The sequence below is a fragment of the Phycodurus eques genome, chromosome 2 (genome assembly GCF_024500275.1).
Source record: "Phycodurus eques isolate BA_2022a chromosome 2, UOR_Pequ_1.1, whole genome shotgun sequence".
Lineage (NCBI taxonomy): Eukaryota > Metazoa > Chordata > Actinopteri > Syngnathiformes > Syngnathidae > Phycodurus > Phycodurus eques.
The window spans coordinates 38,838,440-38,854,995 of record NC_084526.1 but is presented as its reverse complement, the minus strand read 5'-3'; the positions used below and the strand labels follow the sequence as shown (position 1 = coordinate 38,854,995).

The following is a 16,556-nucleotide window of genomic DNA, read 5'->3' as shown; positions in this document are numbered from 1 at the left end:
AGCTTTCTTGAAAGCTGGCATAATTGCTGAACAGCCACCCGGCAACGAGACTGACTCCGACAATGACGAGAGGGAACCCAGCATGTTTGATGGAGAACTTGCCCAGCTGTTCATTTCGGATGCAGAAGATGAGAACTTTGATGGATTTGTGGATGAGGATTGATAAAAAAACGTGAGTACATTGTTAAATACTTCAATAAAGTACAACCGAACTCAGTTTTGCTCCCGCTGCCTTTTTAAAAACATACGCTAGCATGCATGCTAGCGTATGTTTTAGCGTGCATGCATGCTACCGTATGTTTTAAGCTAGCGTATGTTTTACCATGCCTGCGCCCAATAATACGGTGCACCTTATGTATGTGTTAAATACAGAAATACACCCTGTAACTGAGAGTGCGCCTTTTAATACGGTGCGCCTTATGGTCGTGAAAATACGGTAACTTAATTGAAAGAAAAATGAAATAATTTAGGGTTTGTGATGTTTTTTTATTTTTATGTAACTATTTGAACTTGTATTCATCTTTTGAGTTTATGTAACTATTTTGCGTTTGTACCTGTCTGTATTAAAATGCAGCTATGGGGGGCACAAACCGGTGCAAACTGTAGGCCGGTCCCAAGCCCAGATAAATGTAGAGGTTAATCGTGTTAACAACGTCCGCCATCGCCACCATTAACCTACAGGGTGCTGGTAGAGATTCAGCTACTGTGGGTCAAAGATGAAGGAGAGGTGGAAAGCAGAAAGAGAAGAGGAAAGCACAGAGCCTAGAACTGAATGTGGGGACTTTGAATGTTAGGACTATGACACGAAAATCTCAGGAGTTGGTTGGTATGATTAGGAGAAAGGATGATATATTGTGTGTCCAGGAGACCAGGTGGAAAGGCAGTAAGGCTAGAAGTTTCGGGGCAGGGTTTACATTATGTTACTATGGTGTAGATGGGAAGATAAATGGAATAGGGGTGATTTTAAAGGAAGAGTTAGCTAAGAATGTCTTGGAGGTGAAAAGAGTATCAGATTGAGTGATGAGGCTGAAACTTTAAATTGAGGGTGTTTTGTATAATGTAATTAGTGGCTGTGCCCCATAGGTAGGATGTGACTTAGAGGTGAAATAGAAATTCTGGAAGGAGCTGGACAAAGTAGTTCTGAGGATCCCAAACAGAGAGAGAGTCGTGATTGGTGGAGATTTTAATGGACATGTTGATTAAGGAAACAGGTGTGATGAAGAAGTGATGGGTAAATTCGGCATCCAGGTAAGGAACCTCGAGGGACAGATGGTGGTAGACTTTGCAAAAAGGATGGAAATGGCTGGAGTGAACAGTTTTTCCAGAAGAGGCAGGAACATAGGGTGTCCTGCAAGAGCGGAGGTAGAAACATGCAGGTGGATTACATCTTGTGCAGACGATGTAATCTGAAAGAGGTTAATAACTGCTAGGTAGTGGTGGGGAAAGTGTGGCTAGACAGCATAGGATGGTGGTGTGTAAGATGACTCTGGTTGTGGGCAGGAAGATTAAGAAGACAAAGGGAGAGCAGAGAACCATGTGGTGGAAGCTGAGAAAGGAAGAGTGTTGTGTGGCTTTTCGGGAATAGGTGAGACAAGCTCTTGGTGGACAGGAGTAGCTTCCAGAAGACTCGACCACTACAGCCAAGGTGATCAGAGAGACAGGCAGGAGAGTACTTGGTGTATCTTCTGGCAGGAAAGGAAAGAAGGAGACTTGGTGGTGGAACCTCAAAGTACAGGGAATTATACAAGGAAAGAGTATAGCTAAGAAGAAGTGGGACACTGAGAGGACTGAGGAGAGGAGAAAGGAATACGTGGAGATGCGACGTAGGGCGAAGGTAGAGAGGAAGCAAAGGCCAAACAAGATGCATATGATGACATGTATGTCAGGTTGGACACTAAATAAGGATAAAAAGAGCTATACAGGTTGGCCAGACAGAGGGATAGAGATGGTAAGGATGTGCTGCAAATTAGGGTGATTAAGGATAGAGATGGAAATGTGTTGACTGGTGCCAGCAGTGTGCTGGATAGATGGAAATAATATTTTGAGGAGTTGATGAATGAGGTAAATCAGAGAGAAAGAAGAGTAGAAGAGGCAAAGGTGGTGGAACAGGAAGTAGCAATGATTAGTAAAGGGGAAGTTAGAAAGGCACTTAAAAAGGTTAAAAAATGGAAAGGTAGTTGATCCAGATGACATTCCTGTGGAGGTATGGAAGCATCTAGGAGAGGTGGCAGTGGAGTTTTTGACCAGCTTGTTCAATAGAATTCTAGCACGTGAGAAGTTGCCTGAGGAATGGAGGAAAAGTGTGCAGGTGCCCATTTTTAAGAACAAGGGTGTTCTTAAAAATGTGCAGCGCTGTGGAAACTATAGAGGAATAAAGTTGATGAGCCACACAATAAAGTTATGAAGAGTACTGGAGGTTAGACTCAGGACATAAGTGAGTATTTACAAGCAACAGTAGGGTTTCATGCCTAGAAAGAGTACCACAGATGCATTATTTGCCTTGAGGGTGTTGAAGGAGAAGTATAGAGAAGGTCAGAAGGAGTTACATTGTGTCTTTGTAGATCAAGAGAAAGCCTATGACAGAGTACCCAGAGAAGAACTGTGGTACTGCCATGCGGAAGTCTGGAGTGGCAATGAAGTATGTTAGAATAGTACAGAACATGTATGAGGGCAAAAGAACAGTGGTGAGGTGTGCTGTAGGTGTGACAGAGGGCTTTAAGGTGGAGGTGGGACTGCATCAAGGATCAGCCCTAAGCCCCTTTCTGTTTGCAGTGGTGATGGATTGGCTGACAGATGAGGTTGGACTGGAATCCCCGTGGACCATGATGTTCGCAGATGACATTGTGGTCTGCAGTTAAAGCAGGGAGGAGTTGTAGGAACAGTTAGAAAGGTGAAGGCATGCACTGGAAATGAAAGGAATGAAGATTAGCAGAAGTAAAACAGAATATATGTGCGTGAATGAGAGGGGTCTAAGGGGAAGAGTGAGGCTACAGGGAGAAGAGATAGCAAGGGTGGAGGACTTTAAATACTTGGGGTCAACAGTCCAGAGCAATGGTGAGTGTGGTTAGGAAGTGAAGAAACGAGTCCAAGCAGGTTGGAACGGGTGGCGGAAGGTGTCAGGTGTGTTATGTAACAGAAGAGTCTGCTAGGATGAAGGTCAAAGTTTATAAGACAGTGGTGAGGCCAGCCATGATGGACGGATTAGAGACAGTGGCACTGAAGAGACAACAGGAAGCAGAGCTGAAGGTGGCAGAAATGAAGATGTTGAGGTTCCCTCGAGGAGTGACCGACCAGGTTGGATAAGATTAGAAATGAGCTCATCAGAGGGGCGGCCAAGCTTAGATGTTTTGGAGACAAAGTTAGAGAGCGCAGACTTTGATGGTTTGGACACATCCCAAGGAGAGAGAGTGAGTATATTGGTAGAAGGATGATGAGGGTGGAGCTGCCAAGCAAGAGAGCTAGAGGAAAACCAAAGAGAAGATGGATGGATGTCGTGAGGGAAGACAGGAAGGCAGTTGGTGTGAGAGAGGAGGATGCTGGAGATAAGCTTACATGGAAAAGGATGACACGCCGTGGCGACCCCTAACGGGACAAGCAAAAAGGAAAAGAAGAAGACCTGTCTGTATTAAGTAGTAAGTTTATTATCTATGCCTGATTTAAAAAAAAAAAAAAAAAACAACAGCATACATGCCCATGGAGCCGAGACTCCAACAAAGATGACAACCCCTATCATCACTTTTGGGGAACATTCTGGATATTTTGTCAGGAACATTTTTGTCTCAGCAAAAACAAACACGCCACCAGAAAAAAACGTTTCTTCAAATGTTTATGATATTTTTTCTTTGACTGGTTTTGAGTGACAAAATATTAACATTATTGACAATAGTGATATTAATTACAGTTTTGATTTATTCAATTCAATGTCTTGGGACTATTAATTGCTAAATATGTAATAAATAATGGAATGAGTTTCACAGAATGACACATTACAAGAAATATCAGGTTGTACGATCCTTTAGCAAGGCTAAATAGGAGGGAGTGTGTGGGGATAAGTAAAATAAGATATAATGTAATTTTGAGAACATGTACTGTTCAACCTCAAAAGTCAAAATCAAAACTCATCACTCAGAATGCATAGGCTATAAAATATGAATTCTTGTACATGGTGATTGTGATAATTTGGGTTTTAAGGTGTGTGTTATGTGTATACAGTGGATACAGAAAGTATTCAGACACACAGCCTGACAAACCAGGTATAAGATGACCCTTAAGAGTTGATTTTATGTGGAAAGACCCTAATTACATCAGTTGCTGATGATTTTGATTTGCTATATATGGTAAAAAAAGACTTCTATGTGATCACTATTATTTTTGTAGGCTGAATGTTAGGATTAGACTCTTTAGTGGGCTGTTCTGGGGAATGGGAGTCACTATCTGCACGGGACATTTGTCTATGCTGTGCTGAGGAAGTTGCTTCTGCATCCACTTCGCAACCAAGACCGTATCCCTGCGGCAGTATGAATAGACCCTGCACCATATACAGTACATCTGATACCAGCTGATCAAAATTGAGACTGCTCCATCATGTGCATTTGAGGCAGTGAGATCTATAATAGAATGCTTGTAAATGATCACTTTGGAGGACAATTTGTGAGAACAGAAATTTTTGTCTTTTGGGGTATGTTGAGAGTGATATTTGCAAGTAAAAAGTCAGCAAATCCCAGAATCCTTTTCTGCTAGTTTCACCTATGTACCAGGATACACCATGCAAAAATAATCATGTTCTCTTCATTTCCTATTCACCCTTTTATTTTGAAGATCCAATTCCTTTGACCTATTTCCTGTGCCTCAGCTTTACACACCTCATTAGTACCTCATTGTTTTCACTTGTTCCTTGCTCTACTTATCCAACTCTGCCCTTCACTGTAGTGCCAGATTGCCTTTGCAGTATTCTCCAGTCATTTGAACCTGAACCTGAATTTGGACCAACCTGTACTCTGACCCTGCATGTTTATCCGACCTCTGCCTCTTCCTGCCTCGTGACTGGTTTTATAAGTCCCTCTCTGACTTATTTATTGAGCCCATAAAGGTTTGGATTTTCCGTGATCGAATTTGACGAGGGAGACCCAATTACTGGCTTTTGGACACAGCCTAGAAATTTGGATTGCAGACTACTAGTACCACATGGCCAATCACAAAGCACCATGGTACACTGTATTCACCTGTCTGCCCCAGGCAATATGCTAAAGTGTGCCATCACTCTCTGCCACACCTGATCGGTTTCAAGGAAGCTTCCTCCAACTAACACCTGTGAGTAAACATAATTTGAACACACTTCATTCCAGCATTTACATTGTACTCACATGTGCTGACCTTTTAGGAACTCCATCCACCACTTGAGCCCGGTTGCCATTAAAGTATTCTCCCACTTACTTGTCAATTAAAAACTTTAAAGTTCTCTTGTGGGGAAGAGTCGTGCCTTTGGGTCCAAACTAGCATTGTGACAAATTATGAGGTTTATGTAACATTTACAGAGTTTCAGTACCTTAATATTTACAATTACATCATTTCCCTAGAGGCTTTTCCCCCAAAATATGTTTTTGAACCCTGAAGACCAAAGAGGCCCATTGGGGGGTAGTTGTTAATCAACTTGTGATTGCTAAGATAAAAGAAATTATTAGTGGAAAAATAGGTAGCAAAAATCCTGAATATTGGACCTTTACAAAGAAAACCATCCAGACCCCGTTACATTTTGTAAAAACACTCTTTAAATCTCACAAATGCATGTGGGAAAATGTGTTTTGGTCTGTTAAAACCAAGGTTGAAGTTCATGGTCATAATTACAAAAAGGTATGTTTGGCGCACACTCATCACCAAACGAACACCGCACCTACAGTGACGCATGGTGGCGCCACTATCATGTATTGAGTCAGTTTTTCTTCTGCTGGAATTGGAGCCGTAGTCATTCATCTTCTGTACCGCTTATCCTCGCCAGGGTCACGGGCATGCTGGAGCCTAACCCTTCACATTTTATAAATCTATGCCACCATCTAGAGGTTATGAAAAAGCTGTACACTTTCATTCCAATATGCCACCGCCCCCTAAAGGTTATGAAAAAGTTGTACACTTTCATTCTAGTATTTGTGAACTATATATATATATTTTTTTAAATATGACTGAACAACAACCATCATTAATTTTTTTATGGTTGTGTTTTCTTAAATGTCTTTTCTGTCCCACTTATACCCGGAGAAAACCCATGCAGGCACGGGGAGAACTTATAAACTTCACACAGGCGAGGTCGGATTTCAACCCAGGTCCTCAGAACTGTGAGGCACATGTGCTAACCAGTTGTCCGCCGGCCTTAGTCATGATGGAGGAAATTATGAACAGTTCCAAATACTATTCAGTTTTAGCACAAAACCTTCAGGCTTCTGCTAGAAAACTGAAGATGAAGAGGAACTCAATCTTTTACATAATAATGACCCAGTCTACACATTCAAATCAACAAAAGGATGGCTTCACCAGAAGATTAGGGTTTTCGGATGGCCTAGTAGAGTCCAGACCTGAATCCGATCGAACATCTATGCGGTGATCTGAAGATGGCTGTGCGGAGGAGATGCACTTACAATTCGAAGCATTTTTGCAATGAAGGAAGAGAGGGAAAATATTGCCACAAGAACATGCAACACTGATAGACTTTTGCCCAAAAAGACTTGGGCTTTAATAAAAGACAAATAGTGCTGGAACACAGTATTAGTTTAAGGGGGTGCATGTTTATGCAACCAGGGTATTGTAAAAAAAAAAAGAAGCTCCAGCACACTCGCGACCCTAGTAGGGATAAGCGGTAAAGAAAATGGATGGATGGATTATAAATGTTTGATTTTCAGGTCATGGGTAGGTTATGTCACGAAGGTGGAAAAAGTTCTAAAATTATTATCTTGGTTTTATTTTCTTGATATTGCTAAAACTTGACATTTGAACAGGTGTGTGTTGAAATGTTATACTCACTGTATACAGTATTTGATGCAGTCTGACAGCTACTATGATACTCACCTCAATTCGAGTCAGTTGTATTTATATAATAGCAATTGACGACAAAAGTTATCCTAAATCATTTTCATTATGAAGCAGGTCCAGGTCCACGCTTATCAAACTTAAAAGAAAACCAGCTTGTTTAAAGCGCATAAGATTGCATCTGTGCCCTAAAAGAGAGGGCTAAAAGGTAACACATTGCCTGTGCACATGTGGGAGCACAGTACTCACTGAGGAGGAAGTATGAAAACCATAACAATGGAAAGTTACAGGAAATTTGTCTGGATGAAATTGGGCTTATGAGAACAGTACTTCCTCTGCTGCCACTGACAGACACAAACAGGTTTATATGCACTTCTGCAGTTAGAATACAAACTAGCTGATTGACAAAACTGTAGATAATTGTAATGCCATCTATAGTCAAGGTTATTTTACCCCTGAAACCTTGATTTGCACACAACTTATGTTCTATGACTACAACAACACACAAGATCAGGAAGAAATTCAAGCATATTTGTATAATACTGATTGTTTTGGTGAACGTTTGTTTTGAGATTAATTTATTGCTTACAAACAGTAAAAACAACATACAGGAAGTCCTCGATTTACGAACGAGTTCCGTTCCTACGCTGGGGACGTAACACGAATTTCCGCGAAAGTCTGATTTCACCATTAAAGTTGAAATTTACAGCGAAATACTTCTGTTACGGGTATTGTCCCACGTGATTGTGACAGCAAGCTCAGTATGTGTGGGCGTGTGCGTCAATGTGTGAGTGAGACGGGACTGTGCAGGCGTCGTCCGGCGGGACTGCGAAGGAGGAAGGAGTGTGCGCCAGTGCGTGTGTACAATAGCAAGTGTAGTGACAGCGACCGGGGAGGGGAACGATTAGTGGAGGACCCATTGACGTTGAATGTGCAGAGGAGCTAATGAAGCCATTAAAGCAGCAAATCGGTACTTCGTGCCTTTATTGTTGCCGCCACCCAGCTCAGCTGTGCAACGAGAGAAGGGAGTTAACCCCTGCGTCTCCCGAGCAGGTGACACTACAGGTGACCGTAGCAGGAAAGGTTAACACTTCGTAAAAATAAACTAAAATACATTAAAATAAAAAAAATAGGATGCTGTACTTACCATTACTGCTGAGAGTGTGAAAAAAGGAGGGCGAAAAAGGCAAAGATACTCCCGGTACACAGACAAGCACTAGCTAAGCAGAAACACTATGGTGCTGGGGACAAAATGGCGGCCGAGGCACGGGCGTCGTAAAGTCGAAACGTCGTAGGTCGAGTACGTCGTAACTCGAGGACTTCCTGTATAGTTAAAGATAACGTGGTCCTCGGTTTACGATATAACTAGATTTTATACGCAAGTCCAAACTCATGTCTCTGTGACAACCCTAATTCCAATTAAGTTTGGATGTTGTGTTAAACATAAACAAAACACAATGATTTCCAAATCATGTTCAACCTATATTTAATTGAATACACTACAAAGACATGATATTTAATGTTCAAACTGATAAACTTGATTGTTTTTAACAAATAATCATTAACTTAGAATTTTTTCAGGGTGTCGTCCGCCTTTCGCCCGAAGTCAGCTGGGATAGGCTCCAGCGCCCCATGACCCTAACCAGGAAAAGCGGTGATGAAAATGGATGGATGGACCTTCGATCCCTCAGGTGGCACTGCATCAAAAACTGACATCAATGTGTAAAGGATGTCACCACATGGGATCAGAAACACTTACAAAAACCAATGTCAGTAAGTACAATTCGGCGCTACATCTGTAAGTGCAACTTGAAACTCGACTATGCAAAGCAAAAGCCATTTATCAACAACACCCAGAAACGCTGCCGGCTTCTCTGGGCCTGAGCTCCTCTAAGATGGATGCAAAGTGGAAAAGTGTTCTGTGGTCCGACAAGTCCACATTTGAAATTGTTTTTGGAAATTGTGGACGTCGTGTCCTCCGGGCTAAAGAGAAAAAGAACCATCCGGACTGTTATGGACGCAAAGTTCAAAAGCCAGCATCTGTGATTGTATGGGCTGAGTTAGTGCTAATGGCATGGATAACTTATACATCTCTGAAGGCACCATTAATGCTGAAAGGTACATACAGGTTTTGGAGAAACATATGCTGCCATCCAAGAAACGTCTTTTTCATGGACGCCCCTGCTTATTTCAGCAAGACAATGCCAAACCACATTCTGCACGTGTTACAACAGCGTGGCTTTGTAGTGAAAGAGTACGGGTACTAGACTGGCCTGCCTGCAGTCCAGACCTGTCTCCCATTGAAAATGTGTGGCGCAATTCTAAGTTAATGATTATTTGCTAAAAACAATCAAGTTTATCAGTTTGAACATTAAATATCTTGTCTTTGTAGTGTATTCAATTAAATATAGGTTGAACATGATTTGCAAATCATTGTATTCTATTTTTATTTATGTTTTTATTTATGTTGAACACAACGTCCCAACTGGCGGCACGGTGGAAGACTGGTTAGAGCGTCTGCCTCACGGTTCTGAGGCCCAGGGTTCAATCCCCGACCCGCCTGTGTGGAGTTTGCATGTTCTCCCCTTGCCTGCGTGGGTTTTCTCCGGGCACTCCGGTTTCCTCCCACATCCCAAAAACATGCATGGTAGGTTAATTGACAACTCCAAATTGCCCGTAGGTGTGAATTTGAGTGCGAATGGTTGTTTATGTGTGCCCTGCGATTGGCTGGCAACCAGTTCAGGGTGTACCCCGCCTCCTGCCCGATGATAGCTGGGATAGGTTCCAGCATGCCCGCGACCCTAGTGAGGAGAAGCGGCTCAGAAAATGGATGGATGGGTGGATATTCATAATTGCTCTTTAACGAAGCAAAAATTAATTTTATTCTTATACTTGATTATTCCAGTAGAATACTCGATTACTAATTGCCGCACTACTGGAGGCAAATTCTTATTTGTGACAGGTCTGTTTAATGTTGCAAAACTTGCAAAGCAATAACTCGGTCCCACCTCAGCTATGTGGCATCGTAAAAATGCCAAAGAAAACACAAGATTTTGAGTATGCGGAATATAGGAGTTGATGCCCATTAAGATCAAGTCTGATGAGATATACGGACGTCTTATTTGACAAAAGTGATAATACATGTAATAAAACCAGTGGTCTAAAATATGGGGAAAAAATAATCTTAAAATATAAAGTGCAATCTCACCTTTTGTTGACCTGTTTTTTGTGCGTTCATGTCCATGTCCCGCACCGGTTCTGGCTCTGGCGACGCAGTTATCGCCTCACCTAATTTGTCTAGGTTGCAATCAGTATGGACTTGCGTTGAGGAGGACGAGGAGGTGGGGGAAGAGGGTGCAATGGATGGAGAGGAAGAGGCAGAAAAAGCACAGAGGTGGTGTGCAGGGGACAAAGCAGAACTTATGACTGGAAGAGGAGCTGGTAAATCACTACGAAGATGTACATCATCCTGTCGTAGCATCTCATTCTCTGATGCAAGTTCTTGACGCTCCCGTCGAACACTGGTCAGCTCCTTGGTCAGAGCATCCAGCCTCTGCCTCAACTGGCGGACCTCATCACGTGCACGGTTACGCTCTGAACGAACCTGGGAGAAAACAGTTCTCAAATCAACTTAAAATCTCTTCATCAAGGACATGACATAATCAATTGACTCCATCTACAAGAGCAGACCCAAGGTAAAAGGTAATATTGAATGTATGTGGGAAGTGTGGATGCAACAAAAGACCAGTTGAAGAAAGTTGCCATGAAAGCTAGAGATTGAGAGGTTACAAATTCAATGGAAAACTAGGGGCATACCAGGACTATGCCATTCGAACCACAGTTGAGCCTTGACACCTAAGTCCAGTAAAAATGGCTAGTGTTGAGTCCTCTGGTGTGAAGTGATGTATGCTACATCACAGTTACGGTATTCTTTCACTTGAAAACATGCAATTGAAAGTGACTGTCAGAGTGACTGCATAGATAGAATCTAACAAGGCGAAAAGGCCATTTGCCTGCTACATTGTTGAAAAGTGAAGTAGAAGTGAACTGTTAGGTGGATAAGGAAAATTTTATCCTGAAAGTCCTGACCTACTCGGAGACTATCCATTGGCACACTGAGAAAATACTGTACATGGTGTTTTTTTAAATAATACAGTACGTTCATCTTGCGGCCATGATGTTCCAGGACATCAGTCAATCTTCTTCCGCTTATCTGGGATCGGGTCGCAGGGGCAGCAGCTTTAGCAGGGAAACCCAGACTTCCTCCAATTCTTCCTGGGGATCCCAAGCAGTTCACAGGCTAACCAGGAGACATAGTCTCTCCAGGATGTCCTGGGTCGTCTCCAGACATGTACCACCTCCCGGTGGTACATGTCCGCAATACCTCACCAGGGAGGCTTCCAGGAGACATCCTAACCAGATGCCCGAGCTAACCTCACCTGGCTCCTCTTGATGTGGAGGAGTAGCAGCTCTATTCTGACACCCTGCGGAGAAACTCTTTTCGGCCGCTTGCATCTGCCATCTTGTTCTTTCGGTCACAACCCAAAGCTTGTTACCATAAGTGAGGGCATAGATATGAAGACTAGATACGCTAGTGCGCTGTAGAAGCCCAGCTAACCGACGTGCCCAACTGGTGGCCATGTTGGAAAAGTCGACATTCCCATGGAAGGCTATGCATGAAACTTGCTCATTTCTCTACCGATTTTCATGAGGTTTATGTTTCTGTCAACGGCAAAGCGTATGCTATCAATACATGTTAAAAAAAAAAAAAAAAAAAAAAGGCCTAATTGTTTTTTGGGGGTTTTTTTAATATGTGAACGGTTACTCCAGCGGCACGGTGGACGACTGGTTAGCACATCTGACTCACAGTTCTGAGGACCGGGGTTCAAATCCCGGCCTCGCCTGTGTGGAGTTTGCATGTTCTCCCCGTGCCTGCGTGGGTTTTCTCCGGGTACTGTGGTTTCCTCTCACATCCCAAAAACATGCGTGGTAGGTTGATTGAAAATTCTAAATTGCGTGTAGGTGTGAATGTGAGTGCGAATGTTGTTTGTTTATATGTGCCCTGCAAGTGGCTTGCAACCAGTTTAGGGTGTAGCCCGCCTCCTGCCCGCAGTTAGCTGGGACAGGCACGCCCGCGACCCTCGTGAGTATAAGTGGGACAGTAAAGCATTATCATTTAACAAAACACAACCATAAAGAAATTAATGATGGTTGTTGTTCAGTCATCAGTCATATTTAATATATATATATATATATATATATATATATATATATATATATATTTCACAAATACTGGAATGAAAGTGTAGCCTACACCTTTTTCATAACCGCTAGGTGGCATACTAGAGGTTTTCATAACCTCTAGGGTGTGGTGGCATATTGGAATGAAAGTGTACAGCTTTTTCATAGCATACATTTATAAAATGTGAAGGTCTTTTTCATTTTCTCCTATACCTATGTATAATGCGCACTTTTGACAATTTTTTGGGGGGAAACATGCGCATTATACATTAGAAATTACTTTAATTCTAAAATGGTAGCATGGTGGGCGACTGATTCGCTTATCCACCTCACATTTCAGAGTTTGAAAGCAGATCTTTTATTTGCGTGTAAACATGGTCTGAGGAGGTCTTAAATTTGCTTGGATAGTACAAATAAATTCAAGTACAAACCAAGGCTAGAAATCAGCAGATTTGCATCGCAATTTGTGAGTCAAAATTAGCATTTTGCACCTCATAAAACATTGAAAAGTAAAACTGCGAATCATAGGTTTTTATGTTTTTCCGATAATTGAACTGTGGAGATGGTTTCCAAAAGCTTTGCTGGGCTGGATGGACGCACGCCGTTAATGTGACACAACCTGCACAACCTGTCACCAAGTGTGAAAGAGGCGGAACAAAGCTCTGAACCTCACGGTTCATGAAAGCGACCCAAGACAACAATTTACTACAAGCACGCCATTATCATCCCCCCAAGCACCAGCGAGGTAAATTTCGGTAAACTTAAAAACTTTTCAAACATTTTCAAGCTTTTTTATATTAAATTACTATGACTTTCTACTTTACTGGGTGTTTTTGGCCACAAAAAAAGTACAAAACAACTTTGTAATTTCCAATAATATGGGTGCATATGGCCACAAATGTTTTTTTAAAGTGCTTCAACATAACGGACAATCAGCTTGAACAGATGACCTCCCACCCATTATTCCATTAAATCAAGGTTCCACTGTATATTGTCATATTTTTATTGTTTAAAAAAATCCTTGCTGCAGATCCCTGTGGGATTAACCTGCAAAAAATTGCTACTCAAATGAAGTCATTGGTTAGCAAAATTGCTCCTCAACTATGTCTTGTAAACATATTGATGAATCACAGATTTGTGCGTCAAATGTGCATATGCGTAATTGAAGCACACATTTGTGCATACGCACAAATTAATGAAATAGGCCCTATGTTTTTATGTGTTTTATTATTTACCCAGCATTATATAAACGACTGAAAAGTACATCAGTGACTGTAGCTCCCCCTTCCCACATGTGAGGTCATTACAGTAAGTACACTGTAAAAAAAACAAAAAACAAAAACAATCGCTATAAACCCAGACATGCAAACACCAAAGGCATGAAAAAAGTGACCAAAAAAACAACTTAGGGGGGGTCTAGGGGGATCCCCGAGCCACCGCAGATAATCTTTTTGATTTTAACATACATTAAGCAATCTGGAAGACTCTGAAGACTACAATAAGGCAAAATAAAAAACAAATTCTTCACGCAGAAAAATATTTATTTACAGGGCTCAAGTACACGTTTGCTTTTTCGTTTGGGCCTCCAATTTGAGCCAGGCCTATCTCCACCTGCACCTGATGCCTGCTTTAAGCTGTGCCACATGAATAGCATCCTCCTCTTTAAGCACTCTCATTCTGGAAAAGAATTGACTAAAATCATCGTCTGTTTCACTTAATTTTTCACGATTACCAACTTCAAAGGCTAATCCCATATGCATCCTCCAGGAAACTATTAAGTGCAAAATTTTTCTGTCACTTTCTCACCAAACATTAGTTCCTAAGGACAAGTTTCTTTGTCCCATGATTGTTTGCCCTGTTTAACTTATATGCAACTTTAACTCATCTCAACTTAATTTCTCTCTGAAGGCACAGTTCATGACGACTGTCTGTTTCTAGATTTTGTAGTTGGCTTCTCCCGTAGTTTCTTTAGCCTTTAATGCATTTAAAGTGATAACTACTCTTATTCAAGTAATGGTTAGGATATTAGGATATCTATTAATATGTCGCAATATCTTGTATGTCTTCTTGGCACTACTGTCTTACGTCAAGATTTTACAACCGCAGTTTTGTTTTGTTTGCTTTTGTTGAAATTGAAGACGTTTCATTTGACAAGTTGCCCAAAATTGCTGTAGTTCTGGTTATAGCAAACTTGATTTCATCTCCATTAAAGTGAACATTTTTTAAATGGGTTCAATATGGTTCTCTGCAGAAACAGTCCTCATAGCATCTTCCTAATAACCTGACACTGAAATTGAACCATAGAACCTTTACTCATCGCCTTCAGATAAAATTTATCATAATAGTCAAGATAAATATACAAATTTTTACCACCAAGACAGCAATATCTCTCTCAAAGTTAGAGATTTTGAGGTATATTTGAAATCAAGGCTATGTTCTGCATGTTAATAAAATTGCATTGAGTCAACAATGTACCTTGCTCCATTTCTCTCTCCAGTTTGCAGTGCAATCTGACCACCACCTCATGGTTTTCTCCATCTGAGCTGCTCTGGCCCGGGCTTCCTCTAGCTCTCTGAGCCTCAGCTCTTCTCTGCTTTCCCAATCTGCCCCAGCAGTCTCACCCATGATGCCCAAGGCTCCCAGGCCCAGGCCTCCTAGCCCAGGTGAAAGCAGCAGTGGAGGGCTGGAGCTGGGGGTTTCTCCATTAGGGCTTGGGGTATGGGCAACACTTTGGGCAGAACGTATCCCCCTGTCCGACTCCATACCCAGGCTGCACAGTAGACCACCTCCTGTCGACTTGCTTCCTTCAGACAGATGTGGAGAGTGGTTCATGCTCAGTGTTGAAGAGGAAAGGAAGGGGTATCGAGGGGTTGAATTTGATGATGAAGTCCAAGATCAAAAGATCATCATCTTCTTCCGTTACTTATGAACCTAAAAACAAAAATACAGCAACTTAGGAGGAACAGAATGAAATATGAGCAAAAACGTTCAGCTTTCCCAATTTTAGCTCCCTGGTTTCTCGTACAACATATTATATAAGTATAGATATGCAAAATATACACACATGATATACAGTGAATTGAAAAACTATTTGACCGCTTCCTGATTCACCACACTTAACGCTGTTAAAGCATTTTTCAGATACACTTATTACTGTATCTAGCTGATGGTCCATGTACGTTCGGCCCTCAGTAGTAAGATAACTTTGGACAACTACATGTTACTAGTGAGGCAAAACTGTGTACTAGTTGAAAATTGCGTGCTAATAGTACTACTAGTGGCATTATAAAATTCTAGTGATGCACCGAAATCTGTGGTCTTCCAGCCGAGCGGGGCTGTAGGAGTCTAGCCTCTCACTTAACACACTCGGCACATTTGTATTACCCACACTGTACATATCCAACCCCCTTCGGTTGTCAGGCCGTGGGGAGATGGGTTACCCCACCCCTTGGGTCCCCGCCTTCCTCTCCCCTCTCCTGGCGCCCTCGCCCATCAGTACTCGCGGCAGGCGCTTAACATGGGCTCGTTTTTTGCGGGCGGTGACCTTTTTCAGGTGCCAGTTGGCTCCTGCATTGGGCCCTGTTGGTGGTTGGGACCCCTATGCTCTCCGGGGCTGGTAGGGGTGCTGGCAGCGTTGGGGCGGGATTGGCCGTGGGGGTCGTGGTCCAGTACCCATGCCCCTCCCTTTGGGACTGGTCAGGGCGCTTCGGCAGCGCTGGGGGACTGCCCTGGGGAGTGAGTGGCGTCCCCCTGGCTGGGGCCCCTGCGGGACGAATTCATTGACTTGTCAACCCCCCTGTGGGTGGAGGGGGCTGGGCCCACCCTTTCTCAGTGAGCCGGCTCAGCAACTCCGTACACAAGTTGAGTAACATACATGTGATACGTATGGTGTTCATTCACTAATAAGTTCCATAGACACACTATAGGCTTCAATTGCTTGTGCTGGGACCACAAATAACAACACAGGTTATATTAAGACTCACAGGTTCTTACAAGTGTTTAGACACTAAATAGAATCCCACCGCACCACTCATCAGTAGCACTGCCTTGCTAATTTCCCACATCCTGTCCTTTCATTTCTGTCCTCTCTCATCTTGTTCTATTGGTTACTTGTTCCATGTCCTCACCGGGTGTCCCCATCCACAAATAAGAACACGATTTGACTTTTGTAACGTTACTTGTGGTCAAATATCGAGACTGTTTAACTGTTCTGATGTGATTCGCACCCCTATTCTCCTTGTCCGTTCTGTCCCTCTGTCTGTCCCCTAAAACTATTTTCTGTCTGTCTGCATTTTCAA

General features: G+C 42.5%; 1 protein-coding gene across 2 annotated transcripts in view; it reads right to left on the bottom strand.

Moving 5' to 3' along the window:
• Positions 1-16,556, bottom strand: part of ccdc102a (coiled-coil domain containing 102A) — an 83,361-nt gene that overhangs the window by 53,494 nt on the left and 13,311 nt on the right. For both annotated transcript variants that reach the window (XM_061670607.1, XM_061670608.1), the window contains exons 2-3: positions 14,734-15,189; positions 10,226-10,621 (exon numbers count right to left, since the gene is read on the bottom strand). In XM_061670607.1, coding sequence (XP_061526591.1) covers positions 10,226-10,621; positions 14,734-15,090 — 753 coding nt within the window. In that variant the 5' untranslated portion in view covers positions 15,091-15,189. The remainder of the gene's footprint in view (positions 1-10,225; positions 10,622-14,733; positions 15,190-16,556) is intronic.